General features: G+C 42.2%; 3 protein-coding genes across 4 annotated transcripts; 2 read left to right on the top strand and 1 right to left on the bottom strand.

Moving 5' to 3' along the window:
• Positions 1-1783: 1783 nt before the first annotated feature.
• crygmxl2 (crystallin, gamma MX, like 2) lies at positions 1784-8206 on the top strand. The gene is made up of 3 exons (XM_070991109.1): positions 1784-1801; positions 7203-7445; positions 7931-8206. The coding sequence occupies exons 1-3, from the start codon at positions 1784-1786 to the stop codon at positions 8204-8206; spliced, it is 537 nt and encodes a 178-aa protein (XP_070847210.1).
• Positions 8207-8794: 588 nt separating this feature from the next.
• Positions 8795-10421, top strand: crygmx (crystallin, gamma MX). Its single transcript, XM_070990149.1, has 3 exons — positions 8795-8803; positions 9423-9665; positions 9929-10421. The coding sequence occupies exons 1-3, from the start codon at positions 8795-8797 to the stop codon at positions 10202-10204; spliced, it is 528 nt and encodes a 175-aa protein (XP_070846250.1). The 3' UTR covers positions 10205-10421.
• Positions 10422-14490: 4069 nt separating this feature from the next.
• aldh18a1 (aldehyde dehydrogenase 18 family, member A1) lies at positions 14491-24824 on the bottom strand. 2 transcript variants are annotated; one of them, XM_070990656.1, is made up of 18 exons: positions 24556-24824; positions 24227-24335; positions 22198-22349; positions 21206-21355; positions 20998-21102; positions 20737-20895; positions 19949-20039; positions 19467-19591; positions 18991-19135; positions 18584-18657; positions 18286-18385; positions 17757-17977; positions 17440-17577; positions 17115-17310; positions 16829-16950; positions 16460-16646; positions 14831-14926; positions 14491-14687 (listed from the first exon to the last, which is right to left on the bottom strand). In XM_070990656.1, exons 2-18 carry the CDS (start codon positions 24315-24317, stop codon positions 14491-14493), a joined length of 2349 nt encoding a protein of 782 aa, XP_070846757.1. In that variant the 5' UTR covers positions 24318-24335; positions 24556-24824. The 2 variants fall into 2 exon arrangements, with proteins under 2 accessions (XP_070846757.1, XP_070846756.1); XM_070990655.1 differs by having other exon boundaries at positions 24513-24824.
• Positions 24825-25756: the final 932 nt, after the last annotated feature.

A 25756-nucleotide genomic window follows, 5' to 3' on the forward strand; every position in this document is an offset into this window, starting at 1 on the left:
AAAAAGGCCCGGGCTGTGCCAGACCCTATGGGAGAACTGCCATCTCTGCAGTCCTGCAGTTTGTGCACTGATCCTTCAGTCAGCATCCACATCTGCAGTTCAAAAACACACACTGGCTTGAAACTGCAACAAAGCTAACTGTTCATTGTCTGTCTGAGACTTTGTTTGACCACGCTGTGTGTGTTTGTGCACATGAATGTGCGGGTCCAGTCTAAGTTTGTTTGAAAGCAGCAGTCTAAAATCAACTCCAACGCTGTAGTGTGTGTGTGTGTGTGCGCGTGGAGCCGATGTGTGTGTCGTTTCTACAAACAAGTGGACAAGCAGCATGTGTGCTGGGACACAGGTCATGTCAGCCTGTTAGTGAATGTATTTTTTTTTTACTTCTCCCTCGGTAAAACTATGTCTGAGCGCTGATAGGCTTCAGTACAGACGGGAGCTGTGGCAGTGACACAGACACACAGAGTTGTACCACATGAATCCATGCCACTGTGTAACTCGTGTCTATATACATGTGTGTCCAAGCTCACTCACAAATGTATACATGCAAGCGAACATCCACACATACACAGCACAATATCAGAGATATGGCTGTGGTATAAAGAACTTAAAACAGCCATCCTGCAGACAGGCAATGCTTTGGCTTCTAGTGCCCTCTAGTGCTTGAAAATACCTGCAAATGAACTGGAATATCTGCACAAACTGGTCAACTGTGAAGACAAACTGAGTGCTATTGAAATGTAAGAGAACTATTAAGAACAGCAATATGTTTTGAGCAACATCTGTTAAAAACTTGCTTAGAAATTTGTTTTATTGGAACATTTACGAGGCCGTTTTTCTTTCAAATTCCTCACAAATTGATATCCTGACAGCGGATATCGATAAGGCAAAGAGTGAAAAAGCAGGCACTCATTTCAGAGATAATTAACAAATCTCACAAAAGATTTTTAGGCATTTTAAAGAAAGCGATCATTTCTCTATAATAGGGAATTCTGCTATGTGCATTTCTGCAGTTCAAAAGAGCCAAAATCCAAAACTGATTTTAGTTTTTATACATAACATTTTTTTTACATTTTCATGGCTTTCAATATATATACATTTAATTATATTTCATTCTACATGCTTTGAATTTGTATAAAAACATTTACCATCATCGTGGCTTATCCCATACATGAAAATTCAAGAGTGAATTCACTTTGGATTTTTAAAATGTTGTAAGTTACTATTTTAAACGAGATGTTCTTTTCACAGTGCTGGCTGTGCAGGGAAAATCAGATTTCAAATAAAATTCCAAGCCGCTTATCTCTGGAGTCCCATCAAATTGCTTTATAATAAGATCAATCAAGCTAATTTCCATAAATATATAGCTTTAATTTTATACTCGGCCCCTCAAAAAGGGATTGTTGCAGAACTAAGTCTAGATCATCGCAGCGTTTTCTACATCATGTTTCTGTATTCTTAAAACTTCATAGCTGCAGCACAAAAAAAAATACGTCTTTACTTTCTTTGTATATTTTTGTTAAAATGACAATAATATCTGTTAATCTGATGACACTGACTCTCTTGTGAATTTTAATAACTGAAATGTTTCTGGTGGCCAAGTTGTAAAACGTCATATAAAAATGCATAGCAAATAAAACGAGTTAATAATTACAATAGTTTGTTTCAACTGGGTCTTGTGGGACTGGGTGTTGGAAAAGTGATCTAAGACTTATATTATTTTAAAGCGAGTGCGTCTGGACAAAAAAATGCATCCCGTTATTATGCTCTCTGTTTTGTATTATTTATGCAGTGCACAGGAAAGGCCTTTGAAATTGGAAATCCAAGTAACATTATTGAGGTGCGATGCAGACATCACACTTTTTTGTCTTCCATGTGTTTCTTCCCTCAAGTGATTAATTCCCTCAATCAATCATATTTATTGTACATAATTCTGCACAGAAAAGGAACAGCAAAGAAACATTTCCCTTGTGCAAAAGCTGGAAATTGTTAGATAAGACAATACTTTAGATTGTTAGATGCAAATGCTTACACTTTTTATTTCATATCTGAGGACATTTATTTTAATATAGAAATGTATTATATAAGGTAAAAATCAAAAAGCACTCCACCGTGAACCAAAAAAAAACAAAACAAAATCAAATACATCTTGACATACTTTGCCCAAACCAATATAATCTAACATATTTGGGGTGACTGAGGTCACTGCCTTTGAGAAACTGGATATTACGTGAGGACATTAATGCAGTCTTATCTGCCGCTTAATTTAGTATAATAAGGGCGGATTTTTGTAAATCGTATGCGTGTGTTTTTTGCGTATGCATGATAGAGCCAGCAGAGGTGGGATTTGAGAGGCACCTCAAAGCTATGATTATCCTGAGTGTCTCTGCCCAGTAATGTTACCTGCTGGGACAGCAGCACTGCTCCTCTAAATAAATTGCAAGTGGCCTTGGGCAATAAGAGGAACCCTCCTTTGATCTGCCTGACTGCCAATGAGGAAAATGTGCAGGCAGTCAATCAAGCTCTTAAGGCTTTGCAACAATGGAGTCGACCCCAGTTTATTATTTATTTTTTAAATTGATGTATTTCATTATCACAAGGTGTCTACTTGCTGGGGTAGCAGGGGCTGGGATGGGGGGGGGTGATCAATAATTGATATGCGGTGTGAAAAAGCTGATTTGCTGCCTCTCCTCTGGTGCACTTGTCACTAGCTGTTGTCAGAACACATTTGCTTTGATGACAAATTTGAAGACGTGAACAACAGCATCACATCTGATTACAAATTTAGCGAGTGGTGAAAGGCAGGCGCCCCTTCTCGCTGAGGCTCTGTTTGTTCAGGTCGCTCTGGAGGAATGACTACCAGGCTCTGAGGTGAGTTACAGTCTTGTAAGCGGAGAGATGAGAAGGGGTTGAACTTTTTTGTCATGTGTCAGTAAACAGCGTGACTTGTTTGAAAGGCACCTGGATTACACGGAGAAAAGTTGCTCTTTAAACCTTTAAAGCTTTGGGGCATGGGAGACACGCCATGTCAAAACAGAGTGTGGAGATGAGGAGTGAGAGCAGCTAAAAGCCATAACTCCCCGCGGTGTGTCTGCGGAGAGACGAAGGAGTTGTCCTGCTTTTCACAGAGTTTGGGTCACGCTGCATGGTGGAGCATCTCAAATCGATTTAGTCAAATAAAGGAAGATGCTTCAGTGATTCCAGGTCCAGGTTTCCTGAAAGACAGCTCGTAGTGACGTGATGAAATTCCAGCACACGCTAGAAACTGCAAAATACTTTTGAGCTCAACTTTAATTTCTGAACACGAGTGAAAAATGAAGAACTGTTTATTTAAAGTTGTGATATTTTAAAGAAATGCAATTTGGAAATAATGCATGGCAGTCCTGAGAGGGATCTCCTACTGGTGTGAGCATGTTTTCTGCAGCAGCAGCAGCAGCAGCAGCAGTGTTAAAGCTCACTCAAGTATAAAAACTGTCAACAGAGGAGTCTTATAAAAAAGGTATAACCTTAGATGCAGAGTAGTTTTGTAGATGTTTGCGAATTCATCTTTCGATCACCTGCAGGTTGTCCAAATCAAACTGAGAGAAAATCTTTACGGTGATTTCATTGCTAAGAGTAGTTCTTAATTAGCCTAAATGTTGTTTTTAATTACATGTACGGAGTGGAGATTTACCACAAACTTTAAAACTAAATCCTGATGGGGAAACAGTTGAACACAAAATCTCAAAGACGGCAAAAACAAACAACATATCAACAACTCAACATAATTGACAGCTGCATCCATTTGCTCGGTCCAAGCCCCCTCCTCCTGCTTTTCCACTCTGTTCTTCCAACACCATTTCCTCTTTTAATTATCCCCCAGCAAAAAGATGGAGCACATCAGACGCATCGCGGTAAATCCTGGCCCTGGCACAGGCTCATAGTGGCTCCTGCGTCTGGCAATCCCGATAGAGCCAGTGCGCTGGCAGTGACAAGAGAGGGAGGATGCCTGGAGATTTTCTGACAGAAAGAATGGAGAGGATGATCTCTCAGCAAAAGAGAGGTCCTCATTCTACTCCCGGCGTGGGAGGCTTTTTGGCAAGCGCTTTCCGATCATACCACATTTTCAGCACCAGATTAGCCAGTTCTCAGGAGCAAAACTCACATAGACCCCTTGTTTACACCTCAGTACAACAGTGTTTTTGTAATGACTGTTCAGTAAAAGAGCACATTGGAGGCACTGCAAGCACGGCTGCTCTCCTATCTCTCGCTACAACATTTTGGGGGTGAGACTTATTGTATATAGCAGGGTCAGAGACACCATGGTTTGGATTAAGGGAATATGATTGGTTTTGAATTGAAAGAAGTCTCCTCTGACCTGAAATGTGTTTTACTGAGTGAATTGCACATTCACATTCTAATTAGGTATCATCTACACGAATGGGTTTTTCTTTTGGAAGCCGGATAGATGAAAAAGGTTGCAAGTTAAGTAGTGCTGGGTTTGCTATCTGTCAAAGTTTCTCCTATCTCCGTGGGGTGCGCATCAATCACAGAGGTCCCCAACTGACAGTCATTCTGCGGGCTAATGGTGTCGTCATCTCCCACGCGATTACACAGATTGCACAACGAGATCCTCGGACACAATGGAGCTGCAAATCTAGCCCCCCACTCTGTTCCCCTCTCCTTTCCTTTTCTTCCATCATTCTGAGATGAAGAGTGGAATGCTCCACAGCGGGTAGCTTTCTTCTCCTCCAGGGGGAACTGAGAAAGCAGGCAAGGGCCTCTGTGATGTTACTTTCCCTTCAGGGTGGGGAGGAGATGTCTTGTAGCACAGCTAAAGATGATCATTTGAGAGCCTGTGAAACAAGGTTCCCCTCTGGAAGCCACGGAGATATGGAGAGCCAAGGTCCCGACTAATGAGTTAGGGTTAGCTGATGTTCCTCAGTGATGAAAACGACAACAATGACAGTGATGGTGGTGGTAGGTTTTTTTTTTTTTTACATTGTATTGCACCTCCGTTACATGCTTCTCTCACTACAAAGGTCAGAGTTCAGGCTGAGCAGCAGCCTTGGAGCTGGTACAGTCCCACTCAAAGGCACCTCAGAAAAGCAAACGCTTGCTAGTGTATCACGCAGAGCTTGAACAAGTGTTTTCCAGCCAGAATATGATTCTGCTGCCCTCTTGCATCAAGACTGAGTGCAGAGATTTTACATTTAATAGGCACGATGAAAGAAATCATTAATCTATGAATGAACATATGAGGAAAATCTAAACATTTGTTTCTTATATGTTCTGATAAAACCTTTCCTCCCGGAGTAAATATTTCTTCAAGAAACTCACAAAACAAAACAACATCCCATCTGATAATCTGCCACAATTACGCTGCACACTGTGATGAAAGGATATCAATGATCTACTTATGTCATAGAAAAAGAGTGCAGCTTCAAACATGAAAGCCATTGAAGCCTATGAGAGTTTCAAGTCAATGAATGATCAAAGGAGCAAAAGCTTATCAACGCTGTTCCTTAACACTGAAACAGTGTCATATGGCTGTGGATATACTACCACAGTAGCAGTGTTTTTGCCCATGAACATAATGGCTATTGTGCTTTCTGAAAACATTTGCCTTTTTACACAGTTGAAGCTGCAAAAAGCACACAAAGTGGAGAGAGGGGCACGAGCCCTTTATCCTGATGAAAGGCTAAAAGATGAGACTGACCTTTCTGGCAACAGCTGGGCTTTGGGAACACAATGCATGGCGGCAACTCTTTCTGGCCTTTTCCCCTTCAGCTCTGGGCTATGCTTACAAGCCAGAGACTCAAGTCCAAACATCTATCATTTCATACAAAGACTCTAACATACATATGCCCCAAACCCGTCCTTTTATATTACGCACACACACACACACACACACACACACACTAAGCACTGCTGTCTGTACATCTGCAAAGAGACCAGTCCCGTCTGGTATCATAGTACAACTGCAGGCTATGGAAGCAAAAAGAGACAACAGATCAGTGTAGATTATATCAACACAAAAGCTTGACTCAGTCCACAGTATCAACACCACTTTCCTTCAGCAGGAATTGAATAACAATTACATTATGACCTGCGCCGCTTAAGGAATGCAGCAATCCAAACTCACTTAAACTGGGACAGAAAGAAAAGTGTCTATGTTACAATTTTCCATGCAAGCAAGACGTGAAATGAAGCCATGACGTGGAAAAGTACTTTTTTGGAGAGTGCCCCCCAAAAATGACCTAACCCACTGTACCGTATACTTTAAAGGCTTTGTTGTTGGGGGGCCACATACCTAAAGGGCCTTTGTGTGACATTTCAAAAGGCTGCATCACAAGGTCATGGCGGGACAAGGGTCACACAAACACAGAATAGCACTTGTGTGGTGTTCAGTTTTGGGTGGGGGGGTCAATTCTATAGGTAAACTCTAGCAGACAGGAGATAAGTTACCCATAAGCTGTCAGACAAAGGGAACAGTAGTTTTGAAAAGGTAAAGAGTAGTAGTTCCTGACGTGTCAGAGGCCTCATCGTCAATGGGGGGGTATAAAAGGACCTGCAAGTGTGTCTAGGGCCATGGTGCGCAAAACGTCCACAGTCCTGCAACCATGGGAAAGGTATGAGCTCACATGCAATACGGTAACAGGTTCAAAAAAGAGGTGATCAGGGGAAATGGCATGGTTTGGGAAGATGTGTCAAATAATGCAGCAGGGAAAGATAACGCAGCACAGGGGAAAGAGGAAGCGAGGGTACTCAGTTGAGTAAAAATATTAGCTCCAAAAAACAGGATGGACTGCTTGAGGACATTTTTGAGCGAGAAAACACACATACAGGTGTTTAAAAGGAAAGCGTCTGAGGAGATCAGCAACTGCATGGTATCCAAAGATGACAGATTTGTTATGTGCAGGACAGCAACAATTCCTGGCTCCTTAAATTTGAGGAGCTGACAGAGTGTTCAGATTGGACGAGCATACAATGAGTTGTACTTTAAATAAAAGTCAGCTGCAACAATGGTTTCAATTGGCTTGATTTTCACCTGTCAAGCTTTGGCAGTAATATACAGAAGACTAGAGAGGCTAGTACACTCGAAGGACTCATGAAAAAGTAATTGAGTTTGTTCAAGGGAGAGCAGTGTCCCCTACAGTCCATTCCTGAGTACTGCAACGAGCCACATTGACTTGACTAACACATGCTTCTGTGTCCTTTTCAAGATAATCTTCTATGAAGGCCGCAACTTCCAGGGCCGTCACTGGGAGTGCAGCAGTGACTGCATGGACACCTTCAGGCACTTCAACTGTTGTAACTCCATCCGTGTCAGCGGTGGACACTGGGTGGCCTATGAGAAGCCTCACTACATGGGTTACCAGTACATCCTCGGCCCTGGAGAGTACCCTGATTACCACACCTGGATGGGCTACAACAACTGCATCCGCTCCTGCCAGATGTTTGCCCCTGTAAGTCAATCAAATAGACAGATAGGATTGGTAGTCCCCCCCACCCCCCACCGTTCACCTTGTACATCAAATGCTGCTTTAAAAATGGATGTCAATCACTGGTCTTTTGATGTCATTTACAGATACTCAGGCAGGTCATAGCATAAAAGTCTCTGTTGCAAGGTCCACAAGGAGACCCAGTCAGCCTTTAAAAGGAATACGATACACCCCCCATAAGATTTGGTGCCTTCATTCTAATTCTGTTAGTCACATTGAGTGTTTCTGGCAGTTTAGGGTGGAAAAAAAATCTAATTCTGTCATGCTCCAACAGAGTTGTTGCTCATCCTCATCTGTAGTTCCTTACTTAAAGAAACCAAGTAGTACAAGTACTCACTTGAATTCAAAGTTAAATCAGCTCAGGGCAGAAAGCTCAACCAAAGTGTTCTCATGGGTTCACATCTACCAAAATAGCATAATAATCATGTTCTGATTTATTTCACATCCAGTATAGAGGATCCTACAGGATGAGGATCTACAACAGGCCAGACATGATGGGACACACCATGGAGTTCATGGATGACTGCCCAAATGTGTACGAGCGCTTCCGCTACCGTGACATTTACTCCTGCAACATCATGGAGGGTTTCTGGATCTTCTACGAGCATCCCAACTACAGGGGACGCCAGTATTTCCTGCGCCCCGGAGAGTACAGGGCCTGTGGTGACTGGGGATGCCACAACCCCATGGTGGGCTCATTCAGGAGGATGAGGACTCTCATGTAAACTGTGTGCAACTCAAATGAACATTAAAGACTTGATTTTCAAATAACAATGTCCTCTGTGCGCTTATTTGAACAAATCCATGCGACATGCAAACACAAGTCTAAAGTATGGCAAAACCCTTTGACCAAGTAGCATTTCTGCTTCCTGCTTAGTGAACATCTTCAACTGAAAAAAGCGCTGCTGCTGCTGCTGCTGCTGCTGCTGCTGCTCAATGATCTGTGTCGCTGTCAAATACCTATCCAAACAAACCAAACCTTTTCTCTGTGCCTGCTCTTTGCCCTGTCTATCCTCGCAGCATGCACGTAGGTTTCTGGCATTCATGCCAATAAAGGCAGATGTTGCAAGTCTTATTGTAGCCCTTTGAGAAAGTGCAGTTGTACAGTATTTTCCATAGACAGACAGAGCTTTGACAGAGACAAAGAGGTTGCTGCAGCCCACCAGTCCTATAGTGTTCTGCAGTCTAAAGAGCGTACTGTGCTGACACGACAAAGCTTTGTTTCACATTTGCAAAGCCCTGATCCCAGCAGGGTCTATAAAGAGGTCTGGTGCCGCCAGTATCTGGTCTGGTCTGAACTTAACACAGTTACAATGGGCAAGGTAAGTGCGCAACTTCAAATCTATATAGTAAAGCAACTAAATGTTCTGATGTGTCTGAAATTGATAAACTGCATCTAAGGGATAAGTAACTTAAAATGGTAACTGAACTGATAAATGCTGTCAAAGACACACTCAAAAATAATTTCATTTTGTCATATAAAATGCTACAGACCTTAAACCTTAATAAAAAGCCAAAACATGGTAGACTGAAAGACATGGTTATATTTAAATTAATTTAATTTAATTAGGCCTTTGTTTTCTGTTTAGGATGGTAAAAAAAAGTGCAGCTAGTCAACTGAGTTTGGAGTCTTAATTCCTGTCAAAATAGACCAAAACTTTTTTTCTCCATAAAAGTACCACAAGCTATAATGTATTTTTATTCAACTGGTGTATCTTTTGGGAAATATTCCCTCAAGCTCATCTAATCCAAAATTCTTCCTTTACTATTATTCTACATAAGAAGTTTGTTGGATAAAGCTAACTTGCAAACCTGGCTCAGAATACCAATGCGTTATGGACCAAAAGTTCAAGTTCAGTTATTTTTGTTGCTAATGTCATATACAAAATTTCATGTGCCCTTGCCCTGTGGTGATAATGTCCATCCAACCATCATGTGCAGATTATCTTCTACGAAGACAGGAACTTCCAGGGTCGTCACTATGAGTGCAGCAGTGACTGCCCTGAGATGCAAAACCACTTCAGCCGCTGTAACTCGATAAGAGTGGACAGCGGTTGCTGGGTGGCCTACGAGAAGCCAAACTATGGAGGCTATCAGTACATCCTCCACAAGGGCGAGTACCCCGACTACCAACGCTGGGCAGGCTTCAATGACTGCATCCGCTCCTGCCGTATGGTGCCACCTGTGAGTTTTAATTGATGCCCTCACCAAAGGTTTTCTGTAGTGCTGCCAGTTTAGGATCATTTAGTTCTTAAGTCAAGTCATACTGTTGTCACCACTCAGTGCCAGTACCTGTGGGTATTTTAAAACATCTTTTTTAGGCTTGACCTATAACTGTATATATCTAGTTCTATGTAGATTGTCTCATTGAATCAGTACTAGAAAAAGGTCGATTAATTTACCGTAAAAGGCAATATCATCATGGTCTCTCGTCATTTCTTCCCTAGTACAATGGGAACTACAGGATGAAGATCTTTGAGCGGTCTGACTTTGCGGGCCAGAATCTGGAGCTAATGGATGACTGCCCAGACCTGCATGAGCGTTTCCACACCCGTGACATCTCCTCTGTCAATGTCATGGAGGGCTACTGGATGCTGCATGAACACCCCAATTACAGGGGACGCCAGTACTTCTTGCGCCCTGGAGAGTACAGGAGGCACAGCGAGTGGGGAAGCACCAGCCCCACCTTTGGCTCTCTGAGACGTGTCACTGAGCTCAATTGATTTCCAGCTTCTTTTTTTTACCCTTTCTGAGCCCCACTGTTAAGCTTTCCACCCTCTTGTTCCCCTAATGCCAACACTGTTTCAGTGTGGTCTCAACACTGTGGTGTCCAAACCTGACATCATACATTTTTGATGATGGGCGTTTTGGTGCGTCTGATGTTGGGTTCTGGTTTTGTTGGGTTGCTTTGAATTGTTGGGTAAAAGTTCCTCCCCAACTCAGTGCTCAAGCAATGCTCACGGTAAATCGTGATGATCTTTTTTTGCTTTGGTCGTCCCATAGCAAAATGGTTTGCCTCGCCGGCCCCCGACCTCCTGTCCTACTGGAATCACAATAAACGAAAACTTGATGAAAGTCAACTAAAGGGAGCCTTTGTTAATTTTCTATTGACTACTACAGCTGTCACTATAAAAAGATCAGGGGGATACGGCTTTTCATAAATCTGAGGAATATTTTTCTCTTTAGTACGGTGACTGAACTTTAGTTTCATCAGGCCACAGAGTTAGATGTAGTGTAACCACTAAGGTCCTAGTAAGACCAAGAGTTTCTACAGTTTGCCGTGATATTGTCATTCCACATACACAAAGAAAAATTATCAAGGAAACAGAAGCTTATTGTTTGAAGTTGGATATTAAAGAGAAAAAAAAAGAGGGTATCTGAGGATGAGCATGTAGGAGTCTTTATGAGATCACATGATGCAGAGTGAGCGCGTTGGGTCCATGAAAGATGCCCATATTAGATCCACATCACAGGGCCAGTGCCAACTCAAAGAGCTGGAGTCAAAGTGGCCTGGTATTAGCCCCGAGCATCAAGCTCTCTCAGAACAAAAAACAAAACCCAGTCCACATCCCCGCTCATGCATTTTTCATCAGCCCAAGATACTGAACCCTTTCAGAAATAAATATCAATTATTGAAATTGTTAATTAGACGCTGCGTAATTGGCAAAGATACACATGAATAAATAACTTTGACTATTAATTATTGATTCAAAAAAATCTGAAGCCCAGCAGGGAGTGCATTTGAGAATCTCTTAAGATCAAGCACAACAAGAAATATGAGTTTTGGCCTTGAGTAATGTCCAATTAAAGGACTGTCAGCTTTGCTGTACAAGTCCAGTGATTTGCCCTCATCATCTTTTTTTCATATCTGTGGACAACAATACCCAGCGGACAACACAACATCAACAGGGTGCAACATGGGATCTGATCAGCTGTGGTCTGGGGGCAATGTCAGATAAGAGATGAGAAGAAATTTACAGGCTGCCAGGCTTCAGCCATAACTGGAAGCTCATTTAAGGCAGAGGTGTGCCATACCATATTGTTCATGACAATACGGGTCTAATTCCTAATATTAGAGCGCAGCAACATGACGGTGGAGGAGTAAGTACAGGAGCGTGGCAGTAGTTTGGTTACAACGTACGTACAACAAACCACGTTAATATGTAAGAAGTGCAAGAAGACTAATGGCAAAAGTGTGCAATAAAACCAATTTATTTCACCAATACAAGCACCTGGTTGAGTATGAGGAGAGCTCAACAGCTATTGTAAACTAAACTAAAATAATTTTTCAGTATTTTGTCATATCATCAAGATATATCATCACAGAAGATACTGTCCACACCTAATTTAAGGTCATGAAGAGGCAGTAGCTTCAAATATTAACCAATCACAAGAAGCAAAACACTTTAGACTTACACAGAAAAAAGAAAAAAAAAACAAATCTTTGGTCATTTGTGTTTAAAGTTTATGGCTAAAACCTTGCAAACGTCACATAAAAAGAACAGCAAGAATAACCTGAAAATTCTGCAAACAGCCTCGTTTAAATATTCAATACGGCCATGCTTCAAAATCCAATGCATTTTCTACTCATAACATCACTAAAAGCTGCAATTAGTTCAGTTGGTAGATCAGTTGAGGAGCTGGGGTGATCAAAAACAGCATGGCAATATAATCTATAGAATTATATAGATGACTGGGATCGTCAGTCTCTTCCATTTTTAACATAGGTAAACCTTTATTGACCCCCCGATGGGAAAATTCAACAGTTGCAACAGCATCTAACTGTTTGCCTGGAACTACAGGAGACATTTATGGACCTAGCACTTCTCTGTTGTTGACCTGGATTCAAACAGAGATTTCAGTGGGAATTTTGAGAATCTGATATACTGGGTTGCAGTTTACTGCCAAGATATTATTTCAATGCAAACACAGAGGGGTTTCAGTCAGTAGGTAGATAACGGGTGTAAATACAGCAGCTGGGTATAACATACCTGCACCTGAATAGCTACTGTTACTGTAACAAAGAACTTTGATGCACGTGATATTGAAAAATACAATTCTATGCATCAAACAGGCAATACTCAATGTCCCTAGATTGTTCCGTCTCTACCTCAAGTCATTTAGATGGTATTTTCAATCGCTTCACACATAAAAAGGACAAAAGAGTGAGATCCGAGTTTTGTCTCCCGCTTTATCTCTGAACCCTTTGGACTTGGTGATGGGGAGCTGATTGAAGGGTAAGTAGTGCGTTTTGGAGAATGAATTCTTTAGATGCTAGAAAAGAGAGAGAAAACGAAAGAAACAGAGAAACCAAGAACATAAGCCTGTGATTCCATTATTAGTCTCAGTTCTCCTTCTCCCTCTTTTCATTTCTGATGGCTGGATAATTAAACCTCTATAGTATTGTCTTCCATCTTCCTTGCCCCACTTCCAGCAATGCGAATTCCCCTATGGGCAACTTTAAAAAGGCCCTTTTTAGACATCTGTTTTTCAGATCAGTGCGAATTTTTTCCCCCATTAATTTGTGTTCTTTGTGAAAGTAGAAACACTAGTGCCAGGACAGAGATGAACATACCGTACATGTAAAAATCCTCAACAATTCAACTGCGAAAATCAAAGAAAGTATGAAAAATATCCAAAATATTCTTTTTCAACCTTTTTTTTTTATTCTACAATGCAGCTATTAAACAACCCAAACCAATCCTTAAGTGTGCATTGCAAGACATCAGATAGGGGCTCAGAGGCTGGAATGTTACAGAGCTTAATTTAAAAGCAGTCGCGCTCTCCCCTCCAGCTTGAAGGAGGCAGCTTGTCAATTACTGTTCCTGCACTGACAGGGGCTTTGGGCGCCACAAGGAACAAGCAGGAAAGCAGCAAAGCACAGAAAAATGAGCACAACTTGTTACAATGATCAAATAAATAAAAAATGGTAAATAAAGTTGATGCATAAAAGTTGGAGTGTATTTTAACTTTCACTGCTATAAAACAAAAGCGGTAAATTTCTGATATGATTGTATGAATGTTTGTCATTGATTTGATTAAGTTGAAGTGCAGGACATGTCTGTAACACTCCTTATCAAATGCCAACATGTACTGGCAATTAGTCCATATCTGAAATTACCTTCATCAGCACCTCATCAAATCAAAACGCCTGTACATTTAGAAACATACAGAAAATTCAACCTGAAATTACAGCAATGAAAGAAAAGAAAGATGTTGCATGGACAAAGAAAGCACTTACAGTACAATCCGTATGAACCTTGAGGGTAACGAGCCAATGCAATCACCAAATATAGAACTGGGCCTTCAGTTACATAATATGTACGATTATAGCTGGAACCTTCTGATAGAATAGACTCTGATCTACAATATCAAATAAAAAATATTTTAGATAGAGATACATCACATGACTGTTTTTGTTAGCTACATTAACTTTTGGGTCACTTACACAATAAAACTGTCATAGTAAGTACATCTTGGTTTTGATGTTGAGGAATATTTTGACATTGACGAGATGAAATGAGGTTTTCTGTGACTTGGTGTCAGTCTCTTGTCCTGAGGTTGCCTCATTAACGAAAAATTATTATTTCAAGCACTTCAGTTTCCTTTGATATACGATGAGAACTTTATTTACTGTCTTACAGTAATCCCGGTTTCCTACTTTCTTGCTCAGTTCCCCATTTAATGTTTTAATGTAGAGGCATTATGTGTTGTGATCACCACATCATGCTTCCTGCATGAGGGCGATTTATCGAACTCATCTGAAAGGATCGTAGGCTGAGGTAGGATTTAAAACATTTGTAAACTCTTAACCCTTGAATAACAGTAAAGTCTGAACAGGGTCAACTTTACAGTTGTGCTCATAAAATGGACCATTGGTGTGTTAAGCGTCTCTCTGCATGCTGTGTGATATCAGCCACTATCTGCGACAAGACCCCAGGGGGATCTGCTGGTGGGCAAACCACTTCGACCGATGTTAGGTCAAGTGAGTGCTCTGGGAGTCTCTGGTCTAGTTGCTGTCCCTCTGCCCAGCAAGAGGCTGCCCGACAGGCAGGTTTTCATGGAGGTACTTCATGGTACCATGTTCAGAGAAGTCAGCCACTGTGTGCCCGTCACCTCTCAGGACCCACTTGGTGGTGAGCAGCCCCTCCAGGCCAACGGGGCCCCGGGCGTGGATGCGAGCTGTGCTAATACCTACCTCTGCTCCTAGAGACAAAGCCGAGGACAGAGGGAGAAAGACAGCTAGTGAGAACTGTAAACATCATATCTAAGTAGGAATATGTAGGCTGTTGAAAAAGATTTCACAGGGGAAAAAATGATGACGATGTGGAGACACGACCACCACGTACCGAGTCCGAAGCGGTAGCCGTCAGCGAAACGTGAGCTTGCATTCCAGAAAACGCAGGCGCTGTCCAGCATCTGCAGGAACTGCTCCGCTGTGTCCTCTGCAGGAGGAAGACAGCTTGTTGGTGCTACTAGCTCACAACCTTTAGTACACCGAATAAGAGCAAACACTAAAACAAGACACACATCAGCGAATTCTCCCGATTTCATAACATAATTACGTGTATTCGTGGCTGCCACTGCAGTCACAAACACCTCCGCCGATGTCATAATACACACCCAGTGCCATAAGCTCTTAAATCACGTGAGCTGTGACCATCCACCCACAAAAAGCACAGTCTAGCTATACTTCTGTCATCTCGGACAGGATGATGTGGACATCCAAAAGTCATCAGGAGAAATCCTAGAGTTGCTGTTTAAACTGGACTCCAGCTCATCCAAATATATCAATACTGTCAATACTGAACAAATATCTGTATTAATGAATACAACCAGGCAGGTTTTTCTCCGGATGACCCCACAGATTATCTACTAATCCACTAATCTGTACATCTGTGTATGTATAGATTGTACTTCTATATCTATATACTCTATCTTCTGTATCTTCTATCTCTTTCTATCTATCTGTCCCTATAAATGTCCCTCTCTCTCTGTCTACTCTGACATTAGCTGAGACTGACGCCTATATATTAATTCACTGAGGTACCTTCTGTGGTCACCAGATGGCAGCAGCACAGCTTCCACGCCAGGGGAGAATATTCCTCAATGTGGAGATGCGAAATGCACACTTTCTCTTCCTTTTTCAGATGCGGCTCAGTTTTATTCAGCTCACCAACAGAAGCTTGTGAAATACGCTGCATATCTGTATTTTAACCTTTGCTGTGGGATTTGTACCTCAGTCTTCTAGTGCTTTTTATGCAATGATTGCTTTTGTTGCAGTCTATCCATGTTGCAAACAACATGATTTATGCGACCCAAAAAATGAAAAAAAAGAAAAAGCAATCCTTTAATGTTTATGGGAGTTATTTAGTCCACATGAAGACGTCATTACATTTCTAAAAACTGCCGGACAAATGAACGTGTCATAAAATTGGCACAAACACGCACATGCAATATGGCCACAGGCTTTAAGTCAGCAAATACTCTGGAAACTGCACAGAACGGTTTGACTCAACATGAGTTAGAGAGATGCAGTGGAATTGCTCACTTGAAAGACGAAAATGTGTTTAAACGTGACCCAAAGTTATGACAGGGACGAGCCTTTTAAACCAAGCTTTAGCATCTGCTCTACATTTTAAATGGGCTCTGTCCCCTTCATTGGAGTCACACAGGGAGGCTGTGCACTCATCCTGACAACAAAGTGTCGCTGCTCATTAGTCACTGTGGCAGAAAGTGAGATGGACGTGGAAAGGAAGCAGAGAGAGAGAGAGAACTTGATGCATATCAGACCTACATAAATAGGTACAAGCAGGACAAGACTGCAAAGACTGACCAGTGCTGTTTCATGCTGAGGTATGAGGATATGACCAAAACATTCAGAGGCTGCTTCTTTTGAGATATGCATGTTAAAACACAAACCGGTGGAATGTATTTAAAAAAAAAAGACATCAGCACTTACGCATTGGGCCACCTACCGTTTTCTGTGACGATAACCTCCGTGTGTGAGCTGCCATACTTGTGAATGTGGTCCACAGCCTCCTGCATGCTGTCCACCACCTCCATGCAGCACTCCAGGTCACCGTACTCTGTCCGCAGGGACTTCGCCTCAGATGGGCTGAATGTCAGGTAGGAGGCGAACCGAGGGCCTGCATGAATCTTCACCTAGTGACACCACAGATTTTTTTTTCTTTTAATGATTGTGCTTACGTTGGATGACTAGTGAAGTGTATGACTTTTCCGAACATAATATTAATGTTTTCTGCCGAAAAGTCAACTGTAATCTCATTGATTGATGAGATATTGTGCTAATATGAACGAGGATCTTTATACATTTGGTGCTTTACCCGCTCAGTACGCAGCATGTCAATGATCTGGTCGAACAGGGGGGTCCTGAGGATGTCCCTGTGGATCAGCAGAGTTTCCATGGCATTACATGCAGCTGGGTAGTCACACTTGGAGTCTCTGACTGGAAGGAGAAAATATCAGTCAATTACTTGGCTATAATCTAACATACATATCTGGGAGAACTGGCCTACGCTTATATAAATACATACTTATAGTAATCTAATATTGGGTAAATTAACGAGTCGTATAAATTCAATATAACAGAAGAAATGTATATATGCTGACCAATATTGATGACTTTGTCTATGCTGGCATCTGCATCGACGTAGACGTGGCAGATTCCCTCGCTGTGACCCAGCACCGGGATGCCCTTGGCCGCCCGCTGAATGTCCCGCACCAGCTGGGATGAACCTCGAGGGATAATCAAGTCAATCATCTTGTCCAGTCGGCACAGATCCTCCACCTCCTCACGAGTGCTCACCTTATAACAAACACAGGTTTGCCATCTCAGACATATGAAGGTGCAAATCAGGTTTTCTCGGGCTGTTTTACAATCAACTGATTGAAGTGAAGCATTGCCTTTTAATTAATGTGTAGGAACTGATTTTACCAGCTGCACAGCCTCTCTGACTCCATGCAAGGAAAGAGCTTCCTGGGTGAGCTGGTGGAGGATCCGGTTGGTGTTGGCTGCCTCTTTGCCTCCCTTCAGCAGGAGGGCGTTGCCACTGGCTATGGCCAGTGCAGACACCTGGAGATAAAGATAAAGATGGTGTGATATTACTGCAGTCATTTTGAGAAAGTTTAACATAAGATGAATTGCATGTACATTTCCAAAGAAAAGTGTTTTATGTCTTAATAATGTATTTATGTCGTTTCCATCTGTCAATACTCTAAATAACTTGTGTTACAGGCGCTCTGCGTGGTTACCTGAGGCAGGCAGTCAGGTCGGGCCTCAAAGATGACCAGAAGAACTCCAATGGGCACCGTGATCTGCTCCAGCTCCAGGTTGTGAGCCACCCTGGTCCTGCGCAGCACACGGCCCACGCTGTCCTGGGCGGACACGGCGATCTGGCGCAGACCAATGGCCAAGCTGTTGAGTTTGGCTGGAGACAAGCTTAGACGCTTTAGCATGGCTGGTGGCAAATGGCCTGTGGAGAGGAGGGAGAGTGACGTCACACGTTCAGGTGATATGGATCAAACTCTAATTAACTAAAGAAATCCATAGAGAGGGAAAGTGACTGTCGCCCTCTGGTGGAGAGATATGAATTGAGCAGTACAGTTGGAAGTTTTTTACAAAATCATCTCTTAGATAAATTTATGCTGCAATATTAAGAAAGCAACAATTAGATCTGTCTGTTGGTAAAGAATATATGAGCTGATGAGTCCACACTGCTGCAAACTCTGCTGATATCACCCCTACATCTGCTCAAAACCTGACTCAGTGTGACCCTGTTACCTGTATTTGCAGCCAGGTCCATGTCCATTTTGTTGGCAGCCAGAATCTCTTCCTTCCTCTCAATCAACAGCTCTGCTAGATGACAGATGATCTCACTCCTCTGTCAACACAGTCAACCGAATAAAGGCAGGATGAGCATGTAGCACATCTACCCACAAGAGGTCAGTGTTTCTCTGTATCTGATAAAAGGTAATCTTAGGATTAACCTTTGAAATGATGAGTGTTTATACCCTGTATCAACATATTTTTACAGATTAACTGAAATCCATGATACAATATATTTAAAATAATGTGCCACCTGGTCTGGGTGCAGGGATGCCAGGGTTCTTCCACAGTTTCGTGCCATTTCTGTCTGCTCCTCCACAGTTGGGCCTGGTGAGGGGGTCAGGGATAGGACAGTTTATTAGGTTCACGTAGCCTAAACTAATGCAGTCTAATAAAGCAGAGCTACAAAAGATCCTACCGTCATGAAGGCTATAAGGTTCAGTTTTGGTTGGACTGTTTAAGAAAGGTGCTCATTCACCTGTATGATCATTTTAGAGGCTGTAGTTTGTGGTGCTGTTGTCTCGTAATTGGGTAATGGTGTACCTCATAAACTGGTGACTGAGTGTGTAAAACACCAGCAGCTGCAGCTTTAACATGGCTGCAATAATACTCATGTGAGAAGAGGCTGAGAGAAACAGCATGCAGCCCAGGTGAACCCACCGGCAGGTTTGATCTCGGAGAAGAAGGTTCCCACCTTCTTGCCCTCCACGATGTCAGTGATGACATGACCTGTTACTTTGGGGTGGGTCCCATTTGCAATGACCACCGAGGTGCCACCTTGCAGGGCCCAGAGGGCAGCCTTGACCTGCAGGAAAACACAGAGAAACATGCAATTTTAAAAACTCTTTACTTCTTCATAGGATAAGCAACATAATGTCAAACCATATTTTATCTTAGATGTACAACTTAAAGAAGCAGGACAATATTCTATATTTTCTTTGTGAACACAGGTAAAAAAACGGCAACATGAACACTTGACTACAGGCCGATCAATAGAATTTTCTGTTGCAAACATGAGAAGAAGAAATTATCCATAGAACAAGAAGCTTTGCACTCTGCCTGTCCGATGAATGTCCACAAAGACAATGTCAATGAACACAGTTTTTAAACTGCGCGAATGAGGACTTTTAACATACTTTGGCCTCCATGCCTCCAATCCCAACTCTGGACTTTGTGCCATAGGTGATGGACTGCAGGTCTCCAGGGTAGAAGATGTCAATTAACTTGGCGTCATCTGTTCCGGGAGGGCTGTCGTACAGTCCTATGAAAGCAACAACTTATTTGCTCATACGTGGGTCTAAAATAAACAATGACACACAAACCTCACACTTATTGCACATCTGTTACATACTAATTCCTGGGTCATTTAACTGGCAAATCAATTTGACAGACTAATGACTCTACGGTCCACCTTCTAAATCTGACACATTCACGTGCACATACACGCCTCGTGGCAACCCCATCAGCATCAGTTTCGAACATGAAGGCAGAAGGTCTCTGTTTGTCTCCCTCAGTTGACCCTGAGAAGGGGGGTTTATTTTTTCCCGGTGAAGAGCGCAGACAGATGGTGTTGTTATCTAACAGCTGACCCAGACTGTTGTTGTGGTAACACACATACCTTCCACGTCAGACAGTGCGATGAGCAGGTCAGCCTTCATCTCTACAGCTAGCCGCGCCGCCAGACTGTCGTTGTCCTTAATGCTGATCACCTGCAGAAGCACAAAACTGCTGATGTAAGCAGTGGCAGAAAGTCAGCCATCTGCCATTTAACCATTTGAGCCTTTTCTTAAGGGCTGATGAACAGAAGCTAATTCCTAAACGCTTGTGTACTTCAAAAACTGTCACTCTGTGGGACCAGCAGGGCAAATCTTAGGGACCCGGTGAAAGGTCCATGTTTTCATGCCAGTGCAAATTTGTCTGGACGATAAACTAAAACCTCAGACAGGCAGTCACATTAAGTCCATTTCCGTTTCCAGAATAATTACTTACAGTCGAGCATGACTGAAGTTGGCCCAAAATTAAAAAGAAAAAGCCTGACAGAGAGAGTAAAGTGAAATTATCTCCAAGAAAAAAAGATGTGTTAGTTATTTCTGCAGGAGAGCAGGTAGAGGAGGAGTCTACCTCCAGGCGTTAGTCCCAGCCCCTTCCGACAGCACCTCCAGCCCAGTGACTGCATGCACTGCCATCCATCCCCTCCTTGCATGCACATGCCATAAGGGTTGAGGGCAGAGCTGATGAGGTGAGGCAGGATGGCAGAGATGTTCGTGTGTGTGGATGATAGAAAACACTGTAGCTCATCAACAGGCCCATCTACACTGTATATACACCGTCTCTACCTTCAGCACCTCTGCTGCCATTGCTACCATCACCGCTATCAGCCTCGCCCCCCATGCTATTTGTACCCACATTTACCCCCTGCAGGTCACTGTTGGGCTCCGGCGGGGGCACCACAGCATCATTGGTGTTGATGATGGGCACGATGTTCATGCGCAGCAGCTCTTGCAGCGTGCTGTTCAGGTTCTGCCTCTTATCGTCATCATGGAAATCCAGATTTGTCACCAGGACCTGACGGCACAGGAGGGAGGAGAGAGCGGAAAATGAATACAGAGTCAAACCAACCACCGGGAAAAATGTTGGCATTGTACGTTTCTGCAAGCGTGGAAGTACCTGTGCAGTGCAAGTGCTGTATTGGGTGAACATGGCCTCATACAGAGCCATCAGGCCGCTCTGTCCAGCTGCAGCACAGGCCCGGGCCTCCAGCACTGGCAACGACTGCAACACAACGCAGATGTCTGATTACATCGATTCTGAAGTAAAGACATCATCCATCCAGCTTTACGCTGTAGTTTTTTACGTTAACATCAGCTCTTCTTACCATGTCTTTGAGCTGATTCTGCCCCGAGTGCAGCGCCTGTCGGACACTCTGGGACAGCAGGATCTCGTGTCTTAATCTCTGCTTGCCAAAGGCCACCGCTCCACTGGTGACAATCATCATCTCCCTGCCTTGATTCTGCAGCATGGCCACCTGGACGACAACACACCCAATTAAGACTCACCACAGCTGGACCCAGAGATTGTTTTGTCAGACTCACTGAGGGTTCAGCTTTAAAAGGGAAATAAAAACATCTTCTTAGCTTTTTAACGATCATCATTTCTGTCACAATTTATGTGACAGAAAATTCATCATTAAGGCCTTAACTGAGCCTACACAAAGTGATACAAGGTACTCCGATATGGACCTATGAGTCTGAAATAAAGCTGAATTGAATTGAATTGTGTCGCCTCAAATAGAGTGGAAAAACTCAATGGGTTAAAGACATCTTGAGGTTTGTGTGTGCTATTCACTGTTGTGAACACTGGTGTCGCTGTAATTTTATATGCTCAGGTATTAAGTTAGGTGGGTTTTTTTGTTGAGGTCAGGTGTTTGACCCCAGAAGGGCAAACAGTTTTTTGACCGCTGTAGCACTGAAATTATTATTGGGAAGCTGTGTTTGGTCTATGGAAGAAATGGTTATTTGTCATATAGTGTACAGTAAAGCAATAAAGAAATTGTTATGCTGCAACGAATGGCCGTTGATTGTTGGAGGAGGAAGCAACACGTTACGGTTAACGGTTACGTTAATTAACCAGCGAAGCGCATCAACCAGGTCACACCGGGGTAAGACATCTCAGTAGCTAGTACTAGACTAACTCCTTTAAAACTGTCAAAAAACAAATAAAAAAACAAACTCATGGGTTCATTTGCACAGAACTTGACAGAAGTGCTGTCAAAGCTTACATTCCCTGCTGATTTCTTCGCTATCCACAGATCCCAAAAGTTCTTTCATTCTTCATTTAAGGATGGTTTGTGTTGGCATTCGGCCTCACCTGCTCCACAATGGAGGCCAGCCTCCCCAGAGCCAGGCCACATTCATCGCCTCGGGTGACCACGGCGCTGCCGAGCTTGACCACGATCCTCTTGGCCTGACGCAGCTCACCGCGGTGTGCAAAGGAGCCGGCATGAGCTCGCCCCTGGGGAGCTGCATAGAGGAGGAGGATGTTATTTAGTAGTGTTTTATCATTTATTTCAATGTTATACATTTGCAAATCCAAGGAGAAGCAGCTCTGGCCAATGGAATTAGATCTAATTCACAAGTTTACATCCATGTCTGTCCAAACTCATAATATACATAGTGAAGACTTTAAAGAAATGTAATAAAAGGGATGATTCTGCTGTGATTAACTTATCAGCAGATCTTGGAGGGCTAATTTGCTAAAAGTCTTCACATTAGGCACTCAGGTAGGAGACTTTTTTTTTTTTATAAAATCGACTGCACTTAAAATCAGAAAGCAAAATATGAAGAAAGTGACATGGCGCCTTCAACTGCTTGAAATAAGCTCTTAAAAACAAGCTAATTTGCTGAGGTGTCAATATAGTGGTGTTTAAATTTCCACACAAAACACTCCAAACGTTGCGACACCGTGCAAACGAGGCTGTTTTTCAGGGTTTTTGTTTCATTGATTTCATGAGTGCGACAAACAGAGTAAAGCCCTCCCCTACATCCATCTGTAACCCGGGAAACCAGATAATCACAGCCTTCAAAGTGCCACATCAGCAGGGCGAGCAGAAAGGCCTGTGCTGACATTACACATCTCTGTGGAGCAATGAGGCGCATGAGAGAGACAGACAGAGGGAGGGAGGGAGAGGAAGGGAGAGGCCCACGACACCCTGCACAGCCCAGAGGACGTCAGAAAACTCCCTGCAGCAGGCACAACCTCTCAGTCAAAGTTTGGCTCAGTAAGTTACAACAGCTGTTTATCAGGTTTACGGCTGAAATTGACCACGTGTCTGCAGACAACAGGCTGACACAATCCTGAATTCATTCATCTAATCATAGCAGAAAACAAAGACGCTCTCGTCTTTTTAGGCTGAAACTAATTATTAACAATTAATCGTTATTTATCATCAATGAATCAATAAATCGTGCAGACTCTATAATGTCAGAAAACATTCAAAAACAGCCTGAAGTGACTTTTTCAACTTGCTTCTTTTATCAGAGCAACATTCAAAAACATTATTTCTTTTTAATTTACAGTAATATAAAATAGAGAAAAGCAAATGTTTGCTTGATTAATGGCTTCATAAATTATCAAATATGCAGCATGATTTCTTGATTAATAACTTAGTTTTTATGGTCTATAAAATGTTGGAAAATGGTGAAAAATGTCAATCACCGTTTCCCAAAGCCCAAGATGACGTCCTCTGATGTCTTGTTTTGTCCACAACCCAAAGACACTCAGTTTACTGCCACACAGGAGTAAAGAAAATATATGTATATAGTTAGCAATCAATTCAATAGTTGACAACTAATTGATTAATTGTTACAGTTCTAGCTGCAACAATTAATCTGCCAATTTCACTAGAGCTGGATGTGATGTCTTAAAATTTGTTTTGTTTTGTCCAACAACACTACAAAACCTGAAAATTCTCAGCTTACTGTCTCATAACATAACATGTCTCAGAAAATAAAAATGCAGAAAATCGCCCAAACTGTGAAGCTACAACTGGGAAATGTTTGCATTTGTGTCTGTAAAATGACTGAAATTATTTATCACATATCAGAATATATTCTGCTGGTGGCTCTAGAGGAACGCTCAGGGATCTACCAAAGGCATCTTATCTTGATTTTTATATTTATTCTGTCAGCTGACTCATCAAGAAATTGACCGATTGTTCCAGCAGCAGATCCTTTGCATCACACTAAAATCTGCTCTCCTCATGTGAAGATCTGGGGTAAAAACTTTGTTGTTTAACTCGTCTGTAATCCAGGCTGCTGGATGTAAACAGACTGCTCCCTCTACACGTTGTTTCCATGGGATGAAGTGTGTCACGGTGTGGCTCTGCAGCATTGCTTGCCTTGGGTCAGAGGTCTGGTGAGGAACCGGCAGACGTGTCTCTGGAAATCCAGTGAGCTCCCTGAACACAGCGTCAGCCTTGGCAGCAGCATGGTGCGTTTACTGACTTGCTATCACAATGAGACAGAGTGAAAACACACAGACAAACTGCATCAAAGACATTGAACTGTGGTATTTAACAGAGAAACGAGAGATGAGCATTATATTTAGATAATATAATCCACATGTACAGGCAAATCATACTAATCCCACTGGTTCGCTAATTAAATAAGCGTGTTTGTTCTTACTTGACCTCCTGAAGTCCCAGTTTATCTTGTCCTGTGAATGTACCTGTCCTGTGTAACGTCTTCTATAGAGTCTTTCTCATCTTCTTTAACCCTTCATTCCTTAATTTTTCACGCAAACATTTGGACAGAGGTGGGCTCTGCATGTGTACGACTCCTCCCCTGGCTCAGATAGCTGCTGATGAAACTGTCCCAGCAGTTTGCAACAACAGTAAAGCGGCCGTGTCGCTAACTTTACCGACCGTCTGTGAGCTAATTTCCGCTGCAGGTGAAGCACTGACGCTTAATTTATCGTCAGTGGTCGCGCTGATATTATTAAAATGTTGCTTTTCTGCACGCTCTGCCTTGTAAATTGGCGGTGAAGTGGCAGGACATGGCGTCAGGCCGGCCGGCGAAACGCGGAAGCAGAACGGAAGTGTCGTTTGAAGTCTCAAATTTCAAAATAAAACTCTGCCTTGAAAAAAGTAATAAAAAATAAAATGCTTAATACCTTGGTTGCTCTCTATCATTTAACCAACGCTAACTTTACATTGATACCGCTAATAATAAAATAAGTTATAAATTATAATTGAGAGATTTATAATTTACAGAAACATTTGACTTATATATAGATATTGTATGTTGTTGGTCACTCGTGCTTATATACATATGTTTATTAGTACAATTATTTTATTCACCCACTGTTTGTGCAAAATACTTCTATATTTGTTTTTGCTTTCTTTGTTCAGCTTTGTTGTCTTAAGTTTTAGCTGAATGTCTATTTCCACCTTCCTGCAAATTGTGTCTTGGAACTGTGTATAAGTAAAGTGAGAGCAACGGGTTAAAATTTTAAGCGATATTTATTTATTTATTACAATTTTCCTCAACATAAATTAGGTGTTTTGCTGTGAGGTGATATTTTTTATAAATAATGAGGTAAGGTATTTGGCATGTTGTTCATTAACAAACAGTATAATAGGTGCACATAATTCGAGCCTAATCAATACATAAAAAGGTTGACTAAGGTACCAATCATCATTGATAGTAAAATATAAATTCTGTATTGCCTTTCACATAATCAACGCCATATTTTACAGTGTGCGGCAATATACAGAGCCACCACAGTTTAAAACCAAATGTCTAAAGTTATTCACTCATCTATAATTATTCTTAGTTCATTAATCTGAAACTCGTGGGAAGACATGGGTCTACAGAACCTGACTGTCCTAATTATTTCTTTGATTAACTGTGCACCTTCCGTTGTGTGG

This window comes from Chaetodon trifascialis, chromosome 21 (genome assembly GCF_039877785.1).
Source record: "Chaetodon trifascialis isolate fChaTrf1 chromosome 21, fChaTrf1.hap1, whole genome shotgun sequence".
Classification (NCBI taxonomy): domain Eukaryota; kingdom Metazoa; phylum Chordata; class Actinopteri; order Chaetodontiformes; family Chaetodontidae; genus Chaetodon; species Chaetodon trifascialis.